Consider the following 25,802-nt stretch of genomic DNA (forward strand, 5'->3'; position numbering starts at 1 on the left):
AAGCTCCAGCTGGTTCTCTATAAACAGCACATGAATTATTATCTGTTTTTCTGATCCTTTTTTTGTTTCGAAGTACTCCTAATAGTTATTTTCACAGAGGATTATTCAGCCATTAGACGGGTACAAAAAAAGGCATGAACCTGTTTTGACATGAACATTAACATGTCCTACGTGAAAGTTATTGCAGACAATATTAAAGAAAGAGACACCTCTTCACATCGCGTTCACGGCTGAAATACGAGAAAGCACCTTAAAGGGGCGACCAATTCCATGCATTCGGCTGCAAGACTAATGCAGTAGATCTTGTCTTTTGTTTCAACTATTTAGAGAGACCAGTAGAGGAGAGGGCGTAAGAGACTGAGTGGAAGGATTTAGGATGGAGCACAGAGAGTATTTCCCACATGCATTTTTTTTTTTTAGCGGACTGAATTAAATATAAAAAGAAGTAAGGAGCGTAAGTTTTTCTGCTATCGTCCACGCCTGCCGTCTCATTGGACCTGGCAGTGTGCTGACCCTGCTGTTTATCCTCTTACATCACCTGTGATGCAGAGGGTAAATGAGTGCACATAAGGGTTGTCTACATGTTTATGCGTGTGCACTTTGCAAGCTTTTAATGCACACAAACCTTAAGTGGAATTAAAAAATTTGAAGTGGAGTGGGTCAGAAATGTTTAGCCTTTTAAGCTTTCACACGATCCCGTGCAGAATAAAAAAGTAATAACTGAATCTCCTTTGCAAACATGTTCAACTATCTATGTTTAGATAGGGTTGGAGGCATTTTTAAGAGAAATGGAAGATGGTTTTGGTGATGTGATGCACCTTCATCGGGAGGGAATCCCCATTAATAAATGTAGGAAAGCCCTGTATACAGACTGACTTCTGACCCTAATGCCAGGTGGATCTTATATACTTGCAAGGTTAGGACTGTGTGATCTCATCATATCTTTGAGAGAGCCAAAAGAAACTCATCTCCTCTCTTGCTGTAACTTGCACCCCTTCTCTCCAGACTCTAGAGGACGAACCACCTCCAGTTTGCATCTTTGTCTCCCAGTGCTCCAACCTCCCTTCTGCCCACATCCATCTCTACATCCCCCAGCTCTGTTACCTCCCCCACCATCATCACAACCCACTTCTTTAAATAAGTCTTTCTCTCTCTCACTCTCTCTCGCTCTCAGCTTTGATCCACAAGGGCTTGAGCTTTGAAGAAAATGTCTTTTTACATAAAGCAATTCACATATTTCAGCTCTAATGAGGCCGCAAGTGTTGAAGAAACAACCGATTTGTTGAACAAGTCTGCAACATATTCCCATTTTTTTACTCTGTTTTTTATAAATACAGTTGTTTTGCAGAAATGTACTGCTTTCAGGCAGTTCAGTCATTTACAGATTTGCTGAAATGTTAGCACGTGTTCAGAACGCTTTAATCCTAACTAAAGATCCCAAAGGAAGTAGTAGAGTTTGGGTTATGGCAACATTAAGACGGAGATGACTGAGCATGTAGGAGTATAGTGTCTCGCTCATGGACTCCTGGCTGTTAGAGGACACACACCAGCTGTTGTGAGGATTGTGACATCTTGCTTGCATGATAACCATTGTCCTGCCCTGCTAACCCTAACACGCTCGTCCCCCTTTCAAGTCTCTCCATCTCCTTTTCAATAAACGTCGCAAGCGTGTTGTTCACTCTAGCTGTCAGAGTTCCCACTGTTTGAAGTGCATCCACGAACATTACGCAACAGTGTCTGTAAGACATCAGTGGCTGTGCTGTACTGTGTTTTCTGCCTGTCCGGGCCTGTCCGGGCCTGTCCGTCCCGTTTTCTGTCTGTACAGGCCTCTACAGTCCCCATAGATGTTAACTCAGGAGTCCACGCACCACACCTTGACATTGCAGTTCTGCTCAGATCACTGTCATTTCAAATGTCTTTTGTGTGTTTGGGGTTGTCACGAGCTGATCTACAGAACACTTATATTTACCCAAATGAGGATATAATGATTATATGATACACTGAAATAACAGCTGTAGACTAAATCTGACACACCTTCCTTTTTTTGTCTTGTTTTTTTAGATTTTTTATGGCAGTTTTTCTAGCCTTTTATTAGATAGGACAGACAGGAAATGGGGTGAGAGGCCGGGGGGAGACATGCAGCAAAGGGCCGAAGGTCAGAGTCAAACCTGCGGCCGCTGCCTGGAGGACCTTCAGCCTCTTTACATGGGGTGACTGCTTTTACCACTCAGCCACCGGCCACCCCTTCCACGAGCTTCTTGATCCAGACACTAGAGGTCCTGATTTAAAACGACTAATGTGATTCCTGAAATTGATATGATGTGATCTGCTAGAGACAGGACTTCTCACTCTGCTGGATTTGATGGGACTACAGAAACACTCACACACACTTGTACATCTTCCCTTACAAACAAAAAATTGCGATTTGGTTACTTAGACAGGTTGACAGCAGATCACTTGAGCAAGATGAATCTGTTTTAAATCCTCAGAATGTCGACGTTATAATCTAATAATTAGAGCGCATTAACCGAGAACATCTTCGGATATAATTCAGTTTTTCATTTCGATTGCAGCTTTGTTAACCGGGAGCTCTTCACGTTCTATTGCTCTCTCATATTGATGAGCTCTGTACCTTGAAGCAGCGTCTGCCTTTGGGCCGAGGAAAACCACAACCATATACCATAGCCACAGCTGTTAAAGCAGCAGGTGGCAAATGCAGCCGGTCTATGGAAAAACAAAACAACAGTTACAATTACACGGCTGTCTCCTCCGCACCAGTGACACCTGTGGCCGGAGGCATTGTGTTTTCTGGTTGGACCATTCTTGTGAAGGTGATATCTCAGGAACCCACAGAGGGATTTTCTTCAAATGTGGCACAAATGTCCACTTAGACACAGGGATGACCTGTCAAAAGGTCACTGCAACCTTAAAAAAGCACCTTTTGGGCCACTACTTGATAATTCCCTCTCTAATTCTGACAGATTCACACAGATGTCTGGGGCAGTGATGACATTTTATATCCAAAAGGTCAAAGGTCAGAATGTTTCTGTCCATTATTCAACAGCATAACTCAGGAACAGAAGGGGAGACATTTGGTCACATGATTGGTGATTAGATCTTCTGTGCTGTCGGATTGAAGATGTGTGTGAAACATCCCTGTTTTGCCCCCCAAAAATCACATAATTAGCTTTTTATGAAAGGGCTTCAAAGTCTTCAATCCATATTATGTAAGTCTGGACAGTCTGGATGTAAACTACATCTTAACTGATTGGTGGAGGCATACAACCGCAAGATCGGACAGAAATTCTAGTTGATTCTCGTTTCTGTCTTTTCCACTTTGTCTTCGGTCTTGGGGTTTTGTACTGTTTTGCCATTAACTGCACACATCACTGCTCATCACTGTCAACACCCACAATAAATGTTACATTTGAGATTTGACAAAATGCACATTGAGAATTGAGACGCCAGGAAAGGGAAAGCAGGTTTTTCTTATTTTACTTTTATATTTTATTTCCCTGTTGACATGTTTGAAAGGTAGAATTTACATACACATACATACACTACATAGATTTCATTAATCCCATCCATTTTATCAGTATCACCATTGCACCCATAGTAATCAAATGAAATCAAAGCCAAACATGACAATTTAGAGTTTTTATAAAAATTACATTTAAAGAATACTTTTCTCGTAATTTATTTCAAACTCTGTTTTTCTTAATTCTGCAAATAAAGCATTTTTATTTAGCAGGCATGTCTATAGATTCCTGCAATTTAAATCAGAGCTGAATGTACAATATAGGAAGTTTTACTTAACTTCCTCCCTTGCTTAGTTTTTCCCCCCTCTTTTCCCTTGCATTACTCTTCATGAAAACACAGATGTTGTGAAGTAAAGATAATCTATTGACAGTGTCCAAAAGTCAAGGGTTGTAGTTCGTTTTAAGGATGTATTTGAATGCAAAAGATTCCTCTTCTGCAGAACTCGTCTGGCCCACTGTGCATCCCCGTGGAGTGGTAAGCTTGTGTTTTGGCAGACCTCCTCGGCCTCGCTCTGCTAATGCAGTTATGTATAATAGTACATATAATAGGGCATATCTCAGCCCACTACAAATAAGCCTCCTTATTTTTGCCTTTTCCATGCGCTGAGCTGTAAAGTGATACGTCCGAGGCCGCTGCCAGTTGTTCCTCGGTGCTGTGAGGCTGTCACATGATGCTGGCAGACAGCACTTTGTTTTTTTTTTGTTTTTTTTTTACTGTTTCTGTGAGCGACTTCATGTTTTACAAAATAATCCCATGCACCGCTGTCTGCCCACTGACCAACTGTTCCTACTACTTCTGCCCCCCATGCAAATCCTCTTGTACAACCTCTCCCAATCCCTCGGATAACACTCGGCTTCATAACTAGATCACGAGGGGCATGTGCGTAAGTCGTTTTTTATTCAGTCGCTGGCGACATTTGGGGTTTAGGTGTCACTGGATGTTTTCATAGGAGAAGCCATATATTTTACTGTGACTCACCCCAAGAAAGCCTTCTTTTCATCTGGGATATAGGTGGAAGAATGTGCACCTTCACCTTCAGTCACATGTTTGGATTCGGGTTCTGCATTGAATTGGTTTTCTTTTCTTTTCACCACAATATCGAAACGCATCACGAAAGACTGACACATCAGAAGAGACAGTTTGTTAGTTAGTTGAAAAAGAGTAACAGTAGATAACTGCACTTTTAGAGAGGAGACAAGATTCAATTGCAATGCTTAATCTTTGACAATTGGATTGTCTGTTTGAGTTGGGACATTGTTGGGGTCAAGCTCACTAATTTACTCTGAACTCCAACAAAAGCAGTTTGCATATGGTACACTTTTTTTTGTGTGGTAAAAATAAGAGAAAGAAATCCCCCGTTGACGTTTGGGCTCAATGGTGCAAATCGTGATAGTCACCCTTTTTTTCATGGAAGGCTTCTGGCTGATCCGCATCGCTCATCACCCGAGTGACTCACTCCCGCTCTATTGCTTCATAGCACAGCAGGTTGCCAGTAATCAGATGCATGAAGGACCTAATAAACCTGTTGATGTAAGAAATTGCAGTGTATAAAATCTGACAACATCACATTATTACAAAAACCTGCAAGAGTTACCTCATAAAGTGTAACACTGTTAGTGGGCATAGGAGTTATACTAATGATTTAAGGACTTGTGACACAAATTGCTACAATAATGACATTTTTATTAAATATCATCATTGCATCACCACTTATATAAACACATTAAGGGATGTTTTGTTTTGCAGTATGGGAGGATTAACTCCTTAATTTAGCGTCATACTGGTGGCTTTTGTATACACTTTTATTGCAATTATGCAACTATTATATATAAACACATACTGTTTGAGGCTGTTTGTGATTGAAGAACTGGTTCTGTCACTTTATTTATTGCTGTGTTTTAGGAGGAAACGTAACTCTTACCTAACATTTGTTCCTGTATTCCCCAACAATTAACGCAGAGCAGGATCTCCTCATCATCAATCTGTCATTTTAACCACTACTACACCTTGTCAAATGTTCCCTCTCTTTGTTCTCATTCTTCATCTGTTCCTCACCATCAGTACTTGATCCCATCTCCCTTTATCTCTTTCACCTTGCTTATCTGGCCTCATCACTCACACTGGAAAAAGAGAAGGCACTTGCTTTGGTTAAACTGGTTCTTTAAAGTGGCTTGATGTTTTGTCTGAAAGACTTCCATCTCTGACAGACAGGATATCCTCCTGTCACATTCCTCCACAAACCAGATGAGTAGAACCGCAAGATTGTCTCCTGATAGCTGTCGATCGTTGTGCCATGAAGATTGCCTCAAGTGACAGTGTTTTGAAATACAATACTGATTGACTGATTTCTGACTGCAATCAAATATGATCTGCAAATCCTGGTGCCTATTTGTCCCTGCTTGAACCTGCACATAGATGGGTCGATTGCATTGATACGAGCTTACGGTCAGATACAGAAAATTCCAGTGAATTGACTAATGCAAATCTTTGGCTGACTGTCAGGAATTACTTGTCCCGATTTCCAAACTACTCCCATGTAGTACATCAGGGAACAAACACCAGCATGTTTTCATTTACACAATCACAAAAAGGGTGGAGGGACCTTAGTATTTATTTATAGAAGGCCTAGAAACTTGTGAGTGTAACGTGTCACAGAATCGTCCGATGCGAAGACTGTAAAGGCATTTCAGCTGCTGACCCTTTGAGTCTGATGGCTTTGCTTTGTTCAGCCTCAGTAGATTGTTCATCTGATCTGCTCCAGCCGCCTATAGAATCTCCCGCACCTGTCCGACACGCTCATATCCGCGTTACCTACCCTAGACATATCTGGCATTCTCTTGCTGACACCTCCACAGATTTGTACCACATGTCTTTGTGAAAAATTGTTTGTTTTTTCTTCTCTTCTTTAAATGTGACTGAAACAGAACTGTCGAGATTTGCAATTTCCCTCGAATGGAAGAATGTCCTCCTCTGCAGGTTGAACTTGTTTTATCACCAAAGAGCCAGTGAAACCTACAGAGAATGATAACATTTGCAGCGTCCGACAAAGAACACGCATCACAGTTTCCTTGTCTTTTGAATTGGCAGATCGAGCCACTTTCGGCTTGACAAACGGCTCTTCTTGAAGGAAGGTCATTTAGATTGGCGTTCAAAACACACATACTTTACTTTTATTTACTTTACCGCTAACACAAGTACTATGCAAAGACTCCTGCAGCACCACCACAGCTCTCTGCTAAAATCAGTATTGTAGCTACTGTCATGACAGCGGCGGTGCTGTCTGTTTACCTTACATTTTATTGTGCACTTTTGAAGATGCAACACTGAATTTTAAACAGCACACTGCAATATCTGCATCCATTATTGATTACGGTGTGGGCCCCTAAAATTTCTGGTTGCGCCCCTAAAATTTTCAGTTGGGTGCCACAGTGCTCCTAGTGAAGAAAGTTAGCCTGGAGCCCTGCGCAGTGAGCCTCTGTTGTTAGCTCTGGTGCTAACTCCCTTCACTTTAATCAGCAGGTAGTAAATAAAGACACAGAGACCTGGCTTGGATCTTGATGAATGAGAGCATTTGTTCACTGACAATAAACTCTACAGTTATTCCTTTAAGGAGTTAACCACTCCTTAAACATACCTTCATTTAACAACCATGTTAAAAAACTACATTTAAAAACAAGTTTGGTGAGTTTTTGAGCATGTTCAGCTCAGAAAGGCACGTCATTCCATAAAAGAATAATAATGACAAGAACAATCACACCCAACTTTGTCGGTGCCCCAGCTCTAAAACATCCCCAATGCTTTAGCCCGACGGGGAGTCCATTTAGGCGTGGCGGGCCACCAGGCTGGTAATATACTGGGGAAATCCCTGCACAATATAGCGATACTCAAGTGTATGGATATTTTGTTACACCTGTAATCAAAGTATTATTTCAGACAACCTTTTTTACTGAGCCAAGATTACTATCCTGATTATAGTGAGAATTATGCTACATAAAAATATAATTCACTACCTGCTGACAGCTGTCATAACATGACATATAAATGCAAATAGTACTGCTACCGGAGCTCAGTATGAACTGAATGTCTCAAGCATCACTCTGTAGAGTTTCCAGTTGCTGTGTCAGAGTATCAATGACCAGCGACACCGTGGAAATCTGATACACACCGTCTGTGATGTAAGAGAACGGGTTATTGTGTTGCAGGATGTGTCCCCTTTCAGATGGCTTTCACGAGCCAGACTTCAGTTACACACATGTACGCAAAAGAACACACACAGACAAGTTACACACAGAAAAATGTTAGGTGCACCAACACACACACACACACGCACACATACATCTGTGCACAGAGGTTGTTTGCAGCGGTGCACACTGGGTTTGCTGCCTGCTACGGGAGAGGGGGCTCAGGGAAGTGAGTGTAGTTTTAAGGTACGGGTAAGATGTGGAAACACCACTATGCTCTGAAGAAGAGACTCAAAGTGGAGTCCTGTCAAGTCAGGCATGTACAGGTATGTTTGAACGTTACCTTTACATATACATTTAGAGTTGCATAGTCTTTTAATCTGTGATTGCTGTGGTGCTACAGAACTCTGCTTCTGACTGGTAAAGAAGAGGTTATGCATCACAGCTGTATCTTATATAATTGATGTTATGTATACAGCTCTGTCTAGTGTTAGTGCCATGATCATGTTTTCATACACACACTTGCTCACTAGGAATGCCCTGTGCAGAGTTGAAGGATCAGGATCGGGTCAGATTCAGGCTTTTTTTGATGGGCTGACACTGGTAAAGCCTGATCCGTTTACGGCCCTCGTGTGCTTGGAGTACGCCAGCTGTCAAAGTGCCAAACTGTGCCGTTAACAACACAGAGTCGAGAGTGAATGAGTGACTTGTGAATGAACTGTGAGGCACCCAAAATAAATACACAGAAGGGACTGATGTGGGCAGAGCTGCTTAATGTCAAATCAAATTAAGAAACTCTTTAATAGTGACATTTTGCAGGTGGACCACATCTTTTTAGATTCTTTTTTTGGCAGTTTTCAAGACTTTTTATAAGATAGGACGGACAGGAAATGAGGGGACCTTCATCCTCTTTATACGGGGCGGCTGCTCTTACCACTGAGCCACCGCCCACCCCAGGTGGACCGTATCTTTGAGGTGGTCTTGTTTACTGAGAACTGTAAATGAAATGCTGTTTTCTTCATGCTGGAAATAGAGAGAGACTACCAATACTGACACTGATTCTCTACAGATGTTATACAAAGTAGTGTAGGACAATATACAAAATATTGTCACGTTCACACCGACCACAAAGTATTTACGTCACTTTTGCTCGATCATATTCGTATCATTTGTGTTAACTTGCGTCAGCGGCAGAATTTCCAACCGTCATCAACCATGGCCATAATAACCACTATTGCTGCTTTGTGCCTGTTGTTGAAGTCCTAGATATGTCGGAAAACCAAACATGTTGTGTCTGGATTTGTAACACCATCCAGAGGAACACACAGGGCTGTGAGTTTCACTGCCTTCTCCAGGAAGCAATGTTCCTTCTAGATGACTGCCGGCTCCAACACCGAGCTACAGATTTTGCTGTGGTTAAATAGCAATAAACAGATAAAAGGTCAGCCGAAATACTTCCATCACATCAACGATTTGTAGGAAGTCTGAATTCGTACTTTGTCGGATCTGTCCGCAAGACGACAAGCAAACGACTTGTGAAATGTTTGTTTTCCAGATGGAGTTTGGATCGATCAGGGCTTTGCTAACATTGTAGCAGCTCCATCAACACAACCCACACGTCCTTTACCGAACTCACCAGGCAGTGCAACTTCCTCGCTTACTTTTCTCCAAGAAAGCTCCTATTCTCAAGTTGCGAAACACGAAAACGTGCGGTCTGAACACAACCTCACGTTGTCCGCCTCTTCCTGCCTCTGTACTTTGATGTCCTTTTGCAGTTGGACAGTGGAGATGACTCATTTCTCCATCAGGGAATCAGTAGAGTACCACAAACATACCTTGTTGATACTATTGAAGTCTCTAATGCCACTCTGCTCTGTGCTGAAGGCAGCTTTCAGTCCTGCTTTCCCAAGCGGCTCCTTTTGTGGATGACTACACTCACAGAGGATCGCATGTCTTTGCCGTCCAGATCACTTGTTTCCGATGCACCTGAACCAGCTGCCTCTGAGTCAACCTCTGATTCCATCTCTGTCATCCTGTCTCTCTTGTTGCTTTCACATTGTCGTCATCTCTTTGTGTGTTCTTCTCTATACCTCCCATTTCATGTGGTTTACCTCTACTTTGGCAAAGATGTCAAAAGAATAAAGCTCCGTTTTCTCACATGTCAGTCTAGATCTGTCAATAATCTTGTGAGGAGAGATACTTTTCTTTTTCTCCTTTTCTCAGCTGTCTTGTTTCCGCTCTCTCCTTTCAAAGTGCCTTGTCATGCAAGAACATGATTTTTAAGTTGGGAAGTGGAGGTATTTGGGGCTTCATAGCGAACCCTTTGTTCAAGCACTTTCTCTACCTTTCAATTGAAGTGTATCCACTGTATGAATTTCAGCCCAGGCCCACATGGACTTTTGCCAGGTTAAGTTCTCAGCTTTGCCTCTTTTGAAAGGGTGTCTTAAGGGTTGCTGGATCATTTTTTCCCCCACTTGGATATGATTTGTATCCTTCTCATAGTTAAAGGATCAAGAGCAGTTGGGCCAGGGGCGAGCGTTGGCAGGCTGACAGCTGGTGTAACTGTAGACTCCACTCCGACGTGTGTCTTCACTTTACCTCTCCATTTGCTCAGATGGACCCGTTAAAAGAAACCCAACTCAACAGTAATTCCCCACGTTGTAATTTTCTCTGTCAATCAGGAGACTCTGACTTCAAATTCGCTTTTTTCATTTTGCAATGTAATAAGGCGGGATTAGTTTGCATTGTTAAATGGGATTGGCTTTCAATAGCATTTACAGCATTTTCTATGTTTCCCTGTTCTGACAAGGTCAAGGGGATTTCTTTACACAGAGGAAAACATTACGACTGTAAAGTTCTGCTCAAAAGCAAAAACCAAAAAGTCTAATAAGCTAAGCTCAAAAAGTCTAATTTAGCTGCTGGAATGCCCACAGTTTCATGTCACTGTGCAGCTTTTTATAACAGTTGGCTTATTTGACACCGAAGTTTGTCAAGTACTATTAACAAATGCTGTAATTTGTGTCGAGCATGACTTGACAGGCAGAAATTATCATTATCACATATGACAGACTAATGAGCATGACAATTAGTTCAAAATATGTAATACAGTAGATCAACAGCATGCCTGTCTGTCTGTATTGTCTCAATGCTGTAAACCTCTCACCTGGTGCTCCAATAAGACCAAACCATACACCGTGGGTTATTTGCCGCTACAGCAACAATCACCCTGTTATGGTTTTAGCTGCGGCCAAAAAACTCTTGAATGAGTCGGAGGTCATTTGCAGTTAAATATTTGGGCCTCTCTCTGTAGGCGACCTTCATTTGTGAGCATTACATGATAAGATTGTTTGGTTCTTTGGGAAGTGTTTGAACTATTAGAAGCGCCCAATATAGACCAGATGTTTCAGCATGGGAACTTTTCTAAGCACTGTCATGGGCATTGTGCAGCAATATGAATGAAGACCGCCAACTCCTGCTTATTTTTTTGCAGAGAGTTCCTTCTTAGGGGCCGTCCACACAAACCCCTGCATTTTTGAAACCGCGTATTTCTCTGCACTGTTCGGCACCTGAAGCCGGAGTTTTTTGTAACGGGAGTCCACAGTGAACTTTTTTGGAAAAGTCCGGTTTCAGCAGGCACGCGTGGACTGCAAGACAGAGGAAAACCGCAGTTTATTGTCGACATTGTTTGACGTCACAGTGAGTCGTATCCATGGAGACTTGTGACGCACTCTAGATGTGACCAGCTGATGGAGGTGGATTTTGAGCTTTCATGTGGACGGAGATATTTTTTATCGCACCGATGGTCTGGATGGGAATTTTTTTTTTTTACCAGGGGCCATAAAAGTTGGGTTTCAAAAATATCTGTATTTGTGTGGACTAGACCTTAAAGAAGTTGCACAAATCCAATCTGAATTACCATGCTAATGTTGATATATTAAGGAAAAGATTTAGGGCAATACGGGAGTGACAGAAAAGCTTGTCAAAAGTTAACTGGCAGTACAACGAAATTCAAGGAAATGCAATGCATTCAATTCAACATGTGTCTATGTGCAATGGCAAGAAAGAGATTCGGATTCTGATATCTTTGGCAGCTTCTCTGGCATTAGTTACAGGCATGCAGGCTCCATTTAGGGTAGACCTGACCAATACAGCCAGATCAATAAATGCTACTTCCAAAAATGCTACTTTCAGTTTTGTAAAAGAAAGTGGCAGAAACGGCAGCTGACTGTCCTGCTCTTCATGTCACCATGGAGATAGGTTTCAAGTTGTTTTCATTCCTGTGCCAGTGTGTCACTACACCACGCACCATGAGTCTGAAAGAATGGGTTTGATGCAGTACTGTCACGATACTTTCAGCTCTCGGTGGCACTTAACCACAATTGTTTAAAAAAGAAAAATGCATAATAGGTACCTGAATGCATCGCAGCAGGGACGTCGCTCCAAATTATTAAAATCATTTCTGAGTTTTTCAATTGAAACTGTGGTTAGCTTGCATATGGATTAATATTTTTGTTGCCAAAGTGTTTACACAGATTAAGGGAAATGAGTGGGACTAAAGTGAGTGCACACATGCATTTATAATAGAATGAAACAAAGTTAAATATGTTAAAGTGAGGCGCTCAGATTCTCTGTCGACCCTCTCTGCTCTTATCTACGTCCGTCCAGTGTTTGGTGAGAAAACACCGGCCTGCCCTCTGGTTCCATTGATTTTTAGCATCAGCCTGTTAACGTACAACCTGTGTGAAGGTCGCTGTGGTGATGTGCTACAAGTCTGTGCTCCTAAAAGCTTCTACTCTACTGTCCCTCCTAAGCTCAGCCTCTCAGACACCACATTTCAATTATAGTTTTCAATTCATATAATACTTGATCCAAGTGTACGTAGTTCCTCCTGGACAACTTTTCAGGCTCACAAATTGTTTCTTGCCGCTGGGTTGAAGATGTGTGTGAAACATCCACGTTTCACAAAAAAAATAACACTTAATATCTTTGAATAGAATTCCTTTTAAGCCTTCACTACATACGTCATCTATGTCTGGGCGGGCTGGATTAGTTGGCTGAGGCATAAAAACCTCAAGGCGGTAATTCTAGTTTTCTAAATTCATTTTTAGCCCATTTACTGCAAATCCGCTTCACATCACAGCTCATTGTTTTACCAACCCAGCTGCTGCCTTTTGAGAGATTTTAATGTTTTTCTCTACCTTTTGCGGGCAGCTGCTGGTTTCTGTCCATGTTTTGTGGAAATGACAGGAAACCAGTTGCTGCCTGCGACAGTGAGAAAACAAACAGAAATCTGTCAAGAAAGCATTTGAAAAGTTAGCAAAAATGTTAAGTTTTTGTTATGACATCCATTTGCACTTGCACACATTTTCCTTTAGTCCTTTTAAAGAGACTAACATGTTACAGAAAGATTACAAAGTGATAGCCAACACGAGCCTCTAAAACCCCCAAATAACTGTAGAATCTAGTTTTCTGTATGGGACAGCAGGGGAGAAGAGACCGTAACGAAATATCATTAAGGAAGCGGAACTGCAGACTCTCCCTTTCTCTCTCCTGTGAACCACAGTGTCCTCCAACTTCCCAGCCCTGCGGACCGCCTTTATCCACCTCTCCATCCCTCTATCCTCTCTTCCATCCTAGGCCGCCTTGAGTTTCACTGCACACGAGGTGGAAGTTAAAGCCACCAGGCTGCTGTGTGTTCATTATTCATTATTTTAATCAGGCTACAGGCTCAAAGCTCCTGCTTTTGTCCCTTTGCACCACATGTTAGATCCTCTTGTTCTTTTGCATTTTTCACAGGTTGCCTTCTTTGTTTGGATTATTCTGCTTTGATCCCGTTCATCAAATGAGTAATTTATATGAGGAACTCTCTGCTTCCACCACTGAATGAACACTGTGGTTCTCCCATGCCGAAGTAAAGACTCTCTTGTTTGTTCCATGTGAAGCTTAACATGCTGATTAATCGTACCTGCCTTGGTTTTAAAGGCTTCTTGTAGGCGGTGTAATTCAGACTATATTTAGAGTGTAATATGTTAAACTGTCAGCCGATTGCCTGTTTTGATCAGATACACGTCTCTCTCTGAATGGCGACATTGTTGTGAGGTGCTTGCTTTTGCCAGCGTTTCTCTCTGGTTTTTGTCTTGGCTTTCTGTTTTCCTGTCCGTTTCTGTTTTACTGAGACAGCGACCACAAGATTAATGGAGTTGAACTGCTGAATGGAGGGACACAAGGGTGAAACTTGGATGGATTGAGCGATAGAGAAGTAGGGCCTTGAGCGTTGACAGGGATGCAATGGAAAAGAATACAATCTATAACTCTGATCAAGACTTTACTATATTGCATATTTTTAGCATGAAGTGTTTTCAGAAACTTATAGAGTAGTGTGCTCTTTAGCTGTAAAAAGTGCTGCCTAGTTTCATAGTTTGATTTGAATTCAAAGCAGTCATTGTCACTGTGTCAAAGACTGCTCGTCTCTGATTGGTTGTTTTTCTTTGGGCACAGTGGGAACTAGCAGATGTCAATAGGAGCAGACAGATTGGTCTAGGAGCAGACAAGATACATGACGTTCACACATATTGTCTGTCTCATTGTGCCGTCAGTGACAGTTTCAGAAAACAAAACTGCTGAATTTTTCATAGAAAAGTTACCAGATTTACTTCTGAGTGTCTGTTTTGTATTTGTACATTTTTTTGTAAATTGACACGTTTAAGCACAAACTCTGGAGCATAATCAACACCTTCTTTACATTTCTCTCTTTATTTTCCATTACCAGAAACATTCTCTGACCTGAGGTGTTTGTATTTAAAGAGGAACCTCACTAACTATACATCTTGATGATCTGTAGTTTTCTCTTGCAACATGAAACACAACTTTTGGATATGTGCGCATATGAAGTCTGGTGGTTTTCCAGCTTTTACTGAAAAGAGTTGAGGTTTTTAGTCAAACACTTAGCCTAAATAATATATTACCTGTTATTAACATCTGTGATGGTAAACACATTTTGATTTAGGGAGAGACTGGCATCAGGACAGAGACAGTGATGATAGAGAAAGGAAGAGGAGAAGAAGAACCACATGGCGAGGAAGTGCCCGGGCTCTTGGACAGTCTCAGACCTTTGGCAGCCTCCTCTCTCCTCTCTGGCTGTGTTTTTTGTGGCCTGTCAGCTTCATTGAAACCTCTTGCACCTCCCTCCCTATCCGGACTGAATATTTATATCTGAGGACCATACCCTTTGCCCCGCACATATACTCAAAGACTGGCACAGCAGGACGGTGCAGTTGTTAATTCTACAGAGTAAATGGCAGGCAATGAGCCTGGCAGCGGTCCAGGCCCTTGAATTCCACTCGGCACTCACACGGGGAGGAATGTCTGGCACTTGAATTGGGCAGGACTGATGATGTTACGGTCAGTCAGTCAGGCTATCATACACATATTCATATACATACAAGTTTCTGGCCACTAAAGTTTTGCTGTTTTCTCAAGTCGAGCTGGTTCATAATTCAGTATGATGATTAATTGTCTCCCAATGGAATTGGATCGTGATATACAATTACGCCGTCCAAATTAAAATACCATTGGAAGTTTTGTTCTTACATCACACACAGTCACCACTCAGTTCACTGTGATTAACAAACTACAAACCTTCCAGCTTCTCCAACCTTTAAGCTCCAATACCCCAGAATACAACACTGCCCACAGCTCACGACCGGGTTCTCTCTGCACATTATTCTTCGCCATTATTTAAGCAAAGGTCCACATCTTGGAACTCCGTTTGTCAAAATAAATTGTGTGTAGTTTTTTTTTTCCAAGCAGCATTCATGCATTCATCAACCCAATAATTCTGCTTATGGGAATACCCCGGTGTAGTTAAACCAATATGATTACTCTGTATTATGAAGTAGATTTGACTGGAAATGAAACTGACAACACAATTTATAATGAGATCACACACACACACACACACACACACACACACACACACACACACACACACACACACACACACATATGTATATATGTTTCAACGCGGTTTTAGTTCCTCGTCGCCTCACTGACGCGTGTCTTTGTACAGAAATGTGTCTGTAGTTGTGAACGCATCACCTAACACTTGAATGGCATTTTTCCAATTTCCGCCTCTCTCCTCACTGGTGTCGTTTAGAGTTCAATGAAAGGCTCTTTTGTTTCTTACCTCAACCTTGCTGTGACCCTGCAGTGGAGGTCATGTGCAGCGCGAAGCCCTGCCGTGGTTGTGCACACATCCCAGCATCAGAAGAGACTGAAGCGGGATTTGTCAAAGTTGATAAGCGGAGCAGAGAGAGGTCTGTCTGCTAGATAAACATAGGTCGTAATATTTGCAGAAGTCAGATATTCTGTTTGGAAAAGTGACAAACTGATTACTCCCACAGACGTGAGCACATTTTTCAGAAGGTTTTAAGTAATCAACTCTTTTTTTTCAAGACATTCTCTGAGGCCCTGGGGAATCAAGTGGTAGTTAACCTTTATTTATCCAGGGAGGCTTCAAAAACAAGCTTTTTTTCCCCCAGCAGCTACACATTTGTACTACCACCATCGAGCTGTACAAAGAGAGCAGCTGAGATGACCTCATGAGATGTTATGTAGACGTGAATGCAATCGTGGTTTCTATTAAAACTTCTTAGCCGCAGCGCACTAACGTCCATATACCTCACTTCAACTTTTTTGTGCAACTTTTGCAGTAGACCTCTACTGTATAGCTTCAGCTCTCCAACTCTCCCCACATATCCCAAACAGTATTCTCTTTGTTTTCTTCCACAGAGGATAAGCCTGTACAACATGAACAGGGTTCCCATGTGACCTGAACAACCTGGACATTTCAAAACTATTTTCATATCATGGAAACACCTGGAAATGGAAAAATGGACTGGAAATTTTTTTTTATAGTATTTAAACCTCATTCAGATCGCTCTATGTTAAACAGGGGTCCATATCTGTTTGAAACTTGACTTTGTAATTAATGGACTTGTATATCACCTTTCCACTCTTCAGACCACTGAAGGTGCTTTCACACTACTTGTCACCCATTCACTGATGGACAGCCAATCTAATAATAATCATTCAAACCTCATCCACACACCCATGCGCAGCACAGGGAGCAATTTGAGGCTTCAGTGTCTTGCCCAAGGACAAGAACCACCAATCTTCAGATTCTGAGCTACAGCTGCCCCTTGTTGGTAGGATAAGCTGCACGGTATGACACTTCAAAGCAGGTTTACCAGATGCAGAGGGGAACGCAAACTTTTCATTTCGGCTCCCATGACAGTTGCAGCCTTGCTGCAGTCTTTTTTAGCTCCAAGTCTATATTTTCTGGAGCCATAAACGGGTTAAATTACTGTTTGTGAGCAAGTGCTCTCCTGTACTTTCAAGAAAAAACTCCTAACGATTGCAGGTTTAGTGTGACCTAAATGTACCTGAATTATGGTCGAGCATTTCATTTTCTCTTTGTTACTACTTAACACAGAAAATGGTGAAAACTGGTCATTCTTTTCCTTTTTGGTGGAGCTGTAACCTCTGCGTATAAAACCAACACCCCCTGATCTGTTAAATGTCGTTAGTGTTTCAAAGGAAAATACTCTGTAAATACTGTTATGTAAATGTGGGGAACAAACCTTTTAAATTGAGTAAAGGCTTTTGCTCATTACATTTCCCATTTCACCTGAGTACTACAAGAACACACACACACACACACACACACACACACACACACACACACACACACACACACACACACGAGCCTTGACATTAAATGACAATAAGCCTACTGTATGTTCTTAATCCCTTGTTCATTAGTGTTGCCTGCTGTGAGGATAAAGCATGTGTTGACACAGATTGTATTAGCTTGTGTGTGTTTTCTTTAATCACCAAATGACAAGTGTCACACTGTCTTCGTTTTAGCAGCTTCCACCATCTCATTGCCTTTAAGTGACTCCCTCCCTCACTCTCCATCTGCCCTCCCTGTTCTAAATCCTAAATCTACAATCACTTAATTATTCTTTCAGATCTGCCATGTGTTTTCTGCATCATCCATCCTAACCAGATAAGAGACTGAGGCGGGGAAAAGGCTGCAGCAAAATGCATTTTTAAAGTGATGGGAAGCACAAAACGGTGTCACACTTAACTCCCAAACTAAGTTACACCAGGAATGTGTTTTGATCTGCTGTAAACCCACATCAATGCAGCGCCTCAGGGTTAAATTAAGCTGGAGAGATAGAAGGAGGATTCCCAGAGAGGACTCACTGCAGTGCTGTTGAATATGGAATGAATCTTAATGCGTGTCAAGTGCAGGACAGCATTCTGTTAAAGTTTTTTAAGGACAAACGGGGGAGGGGAGGAAGAGTGGGAGAGGGAAATGGTAGAGACTCAGTGCGTTTACATTCACATCAGTAACCCCTAAATGGCTGTACCCCGGTTTAGGGAATGATCGGATTATTGAAGTTCACCTCGTATACATGACAGGGGGTTAAATGGGAAAATGATGGAGAAACTCGACCCCCGGTACAGTAGGTGGCTCTCCGCCAACATACAGCTGGACTGAATACGGCTTTATTTTCTGGTTCACCTTTGTCAAAATCACAAACTGACGACTTTTGGACACAATTCCGACCGAAAAATACGACAGGAATTGGTCTTCTTGGTAGTGATTTTACTTGTGAAGTCCTCCCTCGGTTTAAAGGGAACAATTTTTTCACCTTGTTTTCGGCGCCGTTGCTTCCTGGTTTATTCGATTTACGGGTCAAAAGCCTTCGCCACGGAGTGGGGAGCATGCACAGATGAGAAACCCGATAATAATCCGAGAACGCTGTTTACATGCGCGAAAAATCGGGGTACTGAAGGAGTTTTCTAGGTCTGTAAACCGGTCTATGAAAACTCCAGTTTTACCTGGTGTTTACATGGCGTTTAATAACTGGGGTATGCCCTTAACCCGAACATAATCGGGTTTTTCAACTGCATGTAAACGCATGGAAACGCAAAAGTGGCGTTTCCTGTCTCATTTTTTATTCTGCATTGAGGCAAGAAATCTTTGGGGGGAAATCTGCATGCATACGGTGACGCAAAAGTGTGTGAAACTTGACTTAGTATGCACGCCAGGTGGCTAGGTGGTGCTGTGAAGCACTGCCTCACAAAACCGCCAAGAGCTCGCACATGCGTAGAACTTCATTCTACTTCTCTCTCCTGTTGTGGAGAAGCAGGAAGCCATACAGTGTGACAGAGACCCGAGGCCTCCCATCAAGGCAACTTGAATGTCCACTGATGGCTCATTTCACTTTACTTCTCATTTTTCCGCAGCATTGAAGCTTGCGGCTTAGAGGGAATTGTTTTCACCGTCAAAAACGGGTAGTTACTTGATGATGGAAACCCAGGTGCAAACATCAATGCTGTGAAAGTCAAACACACCTTTGGATGATCGCAATGCGAAGTCCTTCAATCCTCCACTGATTAAAAATGGTCATATTTCCCCATTATTGGCTGATAGCCTCTCCTTAAATGAAACTATTTAGCGTTAAGATATTTATGCAGCTGTTTATTCGATACTCATGGCTTCACAGTCTGCCCTCTGGAACTCCATCCCGTTTATAGTGTGTATGGTCTGCATTCACATCTGTCAGTCCACATCATCCATGCTGGAGGACGAAGTGGAGGAAGGTACTCCCTGAGCGCTGCTCATGGTAGAGTTGGTGGAGCTGGATCTGGAGCTCAGGCCGTCCCCGTGTGATGTTACAGAGGATGATGCAGAAGACTCTGTGGAGGTGTCGTCCGCAACACCGTTGATAAAGTCCTGAATGAGACTCAACTCTGAATCTACGCTGTCAAATGCAAAGCCCGGCCATATCTCGCCCTCAATGAACTGTTGGATATAATTGTTTGAATCTTGTGATTATACTCTCGTTAATAATGGATCATTTGATAGGATGCTTCATAGATTAGCTGCCCTACCTGCATGTCCATTATCGCGTTGTTGTCGTAGATGTGTTCAAAAGACATCAGATTGTTGTGCAGGTGGACGAGCTCCCTGTAATTCGACTCATCATCGTCAGCAGTTTCGCCATCCCCGAAGTTCTTTCCAGCCTCGTTGTCGCTCTCATCTGACATCTGACAGTCTTCCAGAGACATTTTGCTGTTTGGTCTGTGCCCAGCACCCTGCTGTACCTCCTCAGAGAGCGTGTTAATATGTCATCTGAGGCTGTGATGAGTCGATCACAGTCATTGTTGCCACAATAAGTTCAGAATGTGTTTGCTGTGCTGGGCAACCATTCTGTGCTTTGATTTGAAAAAGGCTTGTTGAGTTCTGGAGTGCTGTTGTGTTCTGCAGTGTTGGTTAGTGGCGTCACCTGAGCTGAGAATCAGAGTAGACTTCAACTCCCATGGTCCACCTGTAATTTAAATGCAACAAGTCACTAATGGTTGCTAACTCCGTGCTATAGTCGTAGTCATTTTTTTAATGTACTGAATTTAAAGTTATTAACATGACTGAATTTAAAGCTATTCTTCGCTTTCTGGCATTTTTACACTTTTCTTGTAATCTTAAAATGCTCCTGATAAGCACATGTCACACTGAAATGTAAAAGAAATCCACCGGGTGTTAAAACTCATCAATATTCAATTCTCACATGTTTCTGATAAAAGTCTGATGAACCATTTCATCCGGTCCGAATACAATAACTTTCCGAGCTTCTTGCCTGTCATTTGTTGCTCTGTTTCACTTGCGCTGCTCATGCTGTGTTCAAGTGCCATGGGACATCTGAAGTTTCGGAACTCAAACTAGGCAAAGTGCACTGGAATACCTGTCAAAGCGAACCTCCTACTAATGAATGCCCCCCGGGGGGATTAGCCTTTAATCTCAAATAAAAGAATTGTATTCCATTGAACAAAAATTCTGTATGCCCACAGCCTGGACCTCTTCATGGCCCTTCCTTTTTATGGTGCTGTTCCAGAGCAGCGAGCTCCTCGAGACTCTTTGGCTGTCTGTTCTGTCGTCCTGGGCTTTCCCCACAGCCCGGCCTTGGCTTGCTTCCAGGCCCGTTGGGCTGATGAGGGCCACAGCAGAAGATTCTCGAGTCTTTGATCTCACTTCGGATCACTCCTTAGTTTTCATGCGGCTCTTTGGATAAGGGCCTGTCAGATTAGTGTCATGGGGATCTCAATTAAACCCCGGTGGAACAGGCGAGAGCGAGAACATGGATGTGAAGTTAAGAAGTTTTGTGTCGTCACATTTTTCAAACACATTTCTCAACATCGGATGAGACGATAAAGGCAACAGATTCAAATGTGTGAGGCTTGAAGATGATAGAATCCATTTTCATTGGATACACCCCACCATAGTTCTTTATGTGTGTGTGTTTACCTCTCCGTCATACTATAACCTTGTTTACTACGTGGCTCTGGTCGTACTGTGACATTTGCTGCAAGCTATTTTTACCAGATGAACTTGGCTCCACAGATTTACACATAGCTCTTTGATGTGGCCTGCCCTGCCCAGTCCCCACACATACAGTACTATATGAACTTGATATAGGCAACCACCCCACCTAATAAGCCCACACACACAGGCATATATCCACACTATAATAACACCACTGGAGTAAATCTAAAATTAGAACAGTGCAGGGTCTCCAGTCTGGAATCCTCATGTCTTATTGTTGTTTGTGTGCATGATGTAAGGCTCCATTTAGATATTTAGCACATGTGACACAGACTGCATCTGACAGGATTTTAATTATAGCAGAGACATTTTCATTCACTGTTCGGGGACATTTTTACTATTGAAAAGCACTTAGATTACACTTTTACGTGAAGTTTTGTCAGCGAACATGTGCCACAAATCATCATCTTTAAGGTTTTAAGATTTCCGGGAGATGTCTCACTTCATTCAGAACAAATAACCGGATTGTGTTTTCAGTTGGATTGAACGCAGTAATTTGTGGCTTCCTTTCCCACAACACCTAACGGACAGAGCAGTTGGACATGCAGGACGTTTTCTTTTGAAGCTGCAGTACGTTTAAAAGAAGAAGAAGAAGATGACATACAGCAGCAACTTAAACAAAATCTCTCATTCACACTGCATGCACACACACACACACACACACACACACACACACACACACACACACACACACACACACACGCACACACACACACACACACAGTCATTTGTTTGCATTGCTTTGTTGATGTGGATCAAGTGGACGTTGGCTACTTCCTGCATTTCTGTGTCAGATAAGAACTTTACTGCTCAGCTTTGATTTCCAGAAGCTCTGACTCTTGAAAGAAAGACAACAAACAGGCTCTTCAAATATAGGACGTGTACATTGAGATAGGGATCTGTGTGTTTCTGTGTTTGTGTGTAAATTCAGATTTTCGCACTGAGCTCCATCAGCTGGAATCCACAGGGTCTCTCTGTCAGGGGTTACACAAAGTGACAGAGACTGTCCCACACGATGGCATCTGTCACCACAGTCTGACAGTCTGTGTATGTAGCTGACAGGAAACAACGCAACCCTTTCTTCCCTTTTTTTTCCCCCTTCTTTTAATCTTTGCGACACATTCACAAATCCTTCCCCCTTTGTTGTTTAACAAGGTTGGTGTGTGTTAACTTTTATCTTTTACACACCAACATGAAACCTACTTACCCTACTTTTGGTATGTAGCCTGACCAATAAAAAGCTTCCATTGAGTTTATTCAAATAGACTTATTTATGAATAGAAACAATATTTATTACCTAACTGACAGTTTATTGCAGTCCCTAAAACCATTTATTTAGCTTTTCTTTATTTCTACATATTTCTGTACATCGGCCCACCTCTCAATTTTTTTTCTCTCCTTTTAGCTTTGTCAGATGTCCCCATTTTTCCCTCCTGGGGAAGCCTTTCATCTAGACGTATTTTGCCACTTAAACACAACAGAACTGTTATTACCCCTCTATAATGTGACTGGTGCTCACTGGGAGCGTCATGTGTTTCAATGGACTGGAAACTGTACAAGTGGGTAATGAGGCTGTAGCCCCAAGGGCTGCACCCGAGCAGTCACGCCTTGACTCATAACTTGTGATGGCTCTAATGATGCTCACACACTCACAGCACAACAGTTTCATTTAAACTATTTACAGACGCACTCTGGCGTTAACGTGCACTTTACACATTCTGTCTTTGGCTTTATTGCTCCTCGCAGTAAACGTACAGTCATAATTAATACTTTTGTGCTGGTGTTTTTACATGTCAAGAAGACACTGAGGCGAATTGTCACAATTATGGGGTGTGTAATTGCCATTTATTACTGTGTTTACAGTGATGGAAGGAATACTGTACCTTTCATTGCCCATCTCATAAAACGGGTAGTTGAAATAAAGTCATCTGATAAGTTCATAGCCGAGTTATAATAAGATTAATGAAAAATATAAGAATTTATATAGCCAAAACCCGATACAAAATTGAAACATCGGATTGTCGGGTTGTTGGCTTTTGTATGGAGAATACTGATAAAGAGTTAAGCACTTTCCCACCCCTTCAGCTCCTTTCTTGCTCTGTTTTGCTTTGATTCCCATCTCTTCTTGCCCATACCCAGCTCTTTACTTCTTTCTTTATCTCCCACCTTCTACTTATCTATTGTGACCTTTGCGTGTGTCTTTCATGTCAAAACATTTGACAAGTAATTGGACTCGGTTATACAGTAGCTCTGTGTGGGATCCCCTACGGCCATGATCATTGTGAAGGTCCTTCTTGAACAGCCAACGATAAAGAAAATAAATACCATGTTTCATGCCCGTTTAAAGTTTGTACAGGGGGACTTGTATGGGAGTTAAGCTTTCATTCATACATCATTTTTTCTGTCAGTGCTGCCTGTCAAAAAGTTCTGCAACCCTTTAATTATCTGTCATAATTACTGTCGTACAACAGTTTCGCGTGTGTTTGGCTGTGGGTGTTTTTCAAGTCTCTCTCTTCTCCCTGTGTTTTCCAGGATGCCACTTACTGGCTGCAGGTCCACCGGTTGGAGCACGGCGATGGGGGCATCCTCGACCTGGACGATGTTCTGTGCGATGTGGCCGACGACAAAGACAGGGTGAGTGAAACTAGAATTAGTAGATATGAAAGAAGGGTGAAAACACAAGCATCAGTCATTAACTCCTATCCCCTTCTGTTGCTTCAGAGCTTGAGCACGGCTCCTTGTTAATGTTGGTGGCATGACCAAATAAGGTTGGCCCAGCGTGCGGGGTTCGTCTCCCATGTGATGTGCATTTATGTGTAGTTTAAAAAATCCAATTCTTATGTCACATGGAAAACCTATTTACTGAAGGTTATGGAATTATGGTCAGTGTGGTGTATTGCACTCTCTGAAATATAACTTCAAGCAGGTTGGACTTTTTGCATTTTTTTAATCATCGTCATTCTATTTGGATTAATGCCGATCAATTCTGCATTTGGCGTAGCTATTTTTAGACGATACGCAGAATCTTTTCACTTACAGATTTACACGACCTGCTATATATTTTTTGCCAGCAGGCCTTTATAATGATTATAATGATCTGCTTCTCTTCAGTGAAATATGCGGCCCTTGATCTATTCAAAGGGTGAGTCAAATGACGCGATACACACCCTTGTTATGAGAACGTGCATTGAAACTAAAGTGGGAACCCTGGCTTGACAAATTAACTCTAAAGTGGAACTTTGTGGTACCGTTTAACTCTGATTGCCAGTTTCGTATTTGTTGATCCATGTTATCCGAAGAAACCCTGGGTATGTTCAGCACGCTTCGTAGTAAACCCCTGTGGTTGCATACCCATTGATCATATTTGCATGTTTTGGAAAATACTTTGTCAGATTGTGAAAACAGTAGGGTTGCATTCAAACTGTTTTCTGTTGCTATCCGAGGCACAGGAAGTGCTTCCTGACCAAACAGATAAGAGAATTTCTTATGTACCGGAGAAGCCCTTATCAGAGTCCCAGCTTTCATCCATAGCACAGTTCACCATTTCTTAATCTGTGAATGCATGTCTTCTATGTTAATCGTAACAAAAAAAGGTCTAGGTCACTGTGCTTTAGTCAAGAGATGCTAAACACTGACTTTGACACTCCTGGGGCCTAGAGGTAAAGGATTGCATTGCATGTGAAGTTAGTCACAGTTACCAACACCTGTCTGACTTCAGGTCTTGAACCTATCAGTGTCAAATGCCTGACAATCATACTTCCTTCCAGCCTGGTTCATCCATCGCCTGTGGTGCATTTTGAGAGAGAGAAGCTTGTGCTGACTGACAGCCAGGAGGCCACAGGGTCACCTTTCTCACTCTGGTCCAATATTTCAGTAGATTCCCTTGAAAGACTAAAAGGAGTACTCCATCAACAGATCTTTACTGCATGAATTGGAAGACCTCAATTAGGGAGACAGTGTGGATTTCAAGGGTCAATTTGCTCACAGAACAGGAAGTGGAGTGTTTAATTTTTCAAAAAAGAAGTGATTCTGTTTAGTATTTCCAGTTTAAATCCTGTGTCACTGTCTTAATTGCTAGGTTATCTCTTGGTCTATGCCAAATATGTCAAAAAACAATATTCAAGTATTTTTGATCAAAACCTGTCTTTTCTCTTCCTGTAAAACGGGTTCAAATGTTTGACTCATCCTGCACTCAGGGGCGTTTACAAAAGTGACTCCTATCAAAAGAGACCCAAGACTTTGGGTGGCTAGCTAGTCACAGCAGTCATATAAAACCGCACTTCACTGTTTATTCTAACAGAGTAATATGGAGAGCGATGGGAAGAGATGTGTGTTTGGATACCAGTGGGTAAAAGTGCCCAATGGCATTGTCATAGAATCTGGGTTTTACAGTATGTAAGCAGCATTTTCATTTCCAAAGCAAAGAGGCTGAGGTCTATTTTAGGGAGGCTTTCAGCCGACTCTATCGGCTACTGTCGGCGATCAGCACATGCCAATTTTTTTTTTGGTAAATGAGCCAGGAGCTGCGGGCTACTAGTGGCATGAGGGGACTGTGAGGCCAGGGACTGTTCATCTGCTTGTGCTGCCCGCGCTGACGCAGAGCTGGTTGAAAGTCGCCAAAGATTCCT

At 42.2% G+C, this 25,802-nt stretch overlaps 1 protein-coding gene across 2 annotated transcripts in view; it reads left to right on the forward strand.

The window, feature by feature from the left end:
* Positions 1-25,802, forward strand: part of pard3ab (par-3 family cell polarity regulator alpha, b) — a 262,720-nt gene that overhangs the window by 19,552 nt on the left and 217,366 nt on the right. For both annotated transcript variants that reach the window (XM_083928368.1, XM_083928369.1), the window contains exon 2: positions 23,707-23,808. In XM_083928368.1, the coding sequence (XP_083784494.1) occupies positions 23,707-23,808 (102 nt within the window). The remainder of the gene's footprint in view (positions 1-23,706; positions 23,809-25,802) is intronic.

Source organism: Echiichthys vipera (assembly GCF_963691815.1).
Source record: "Echiichthys vipera genome assembly, chromosome: 15".
NCBI lineage: Eukaryota > Metazoa > Chordata > Actinopteri > Perciformes > Trachinidae > Echiichthys > Echiichthys vipera.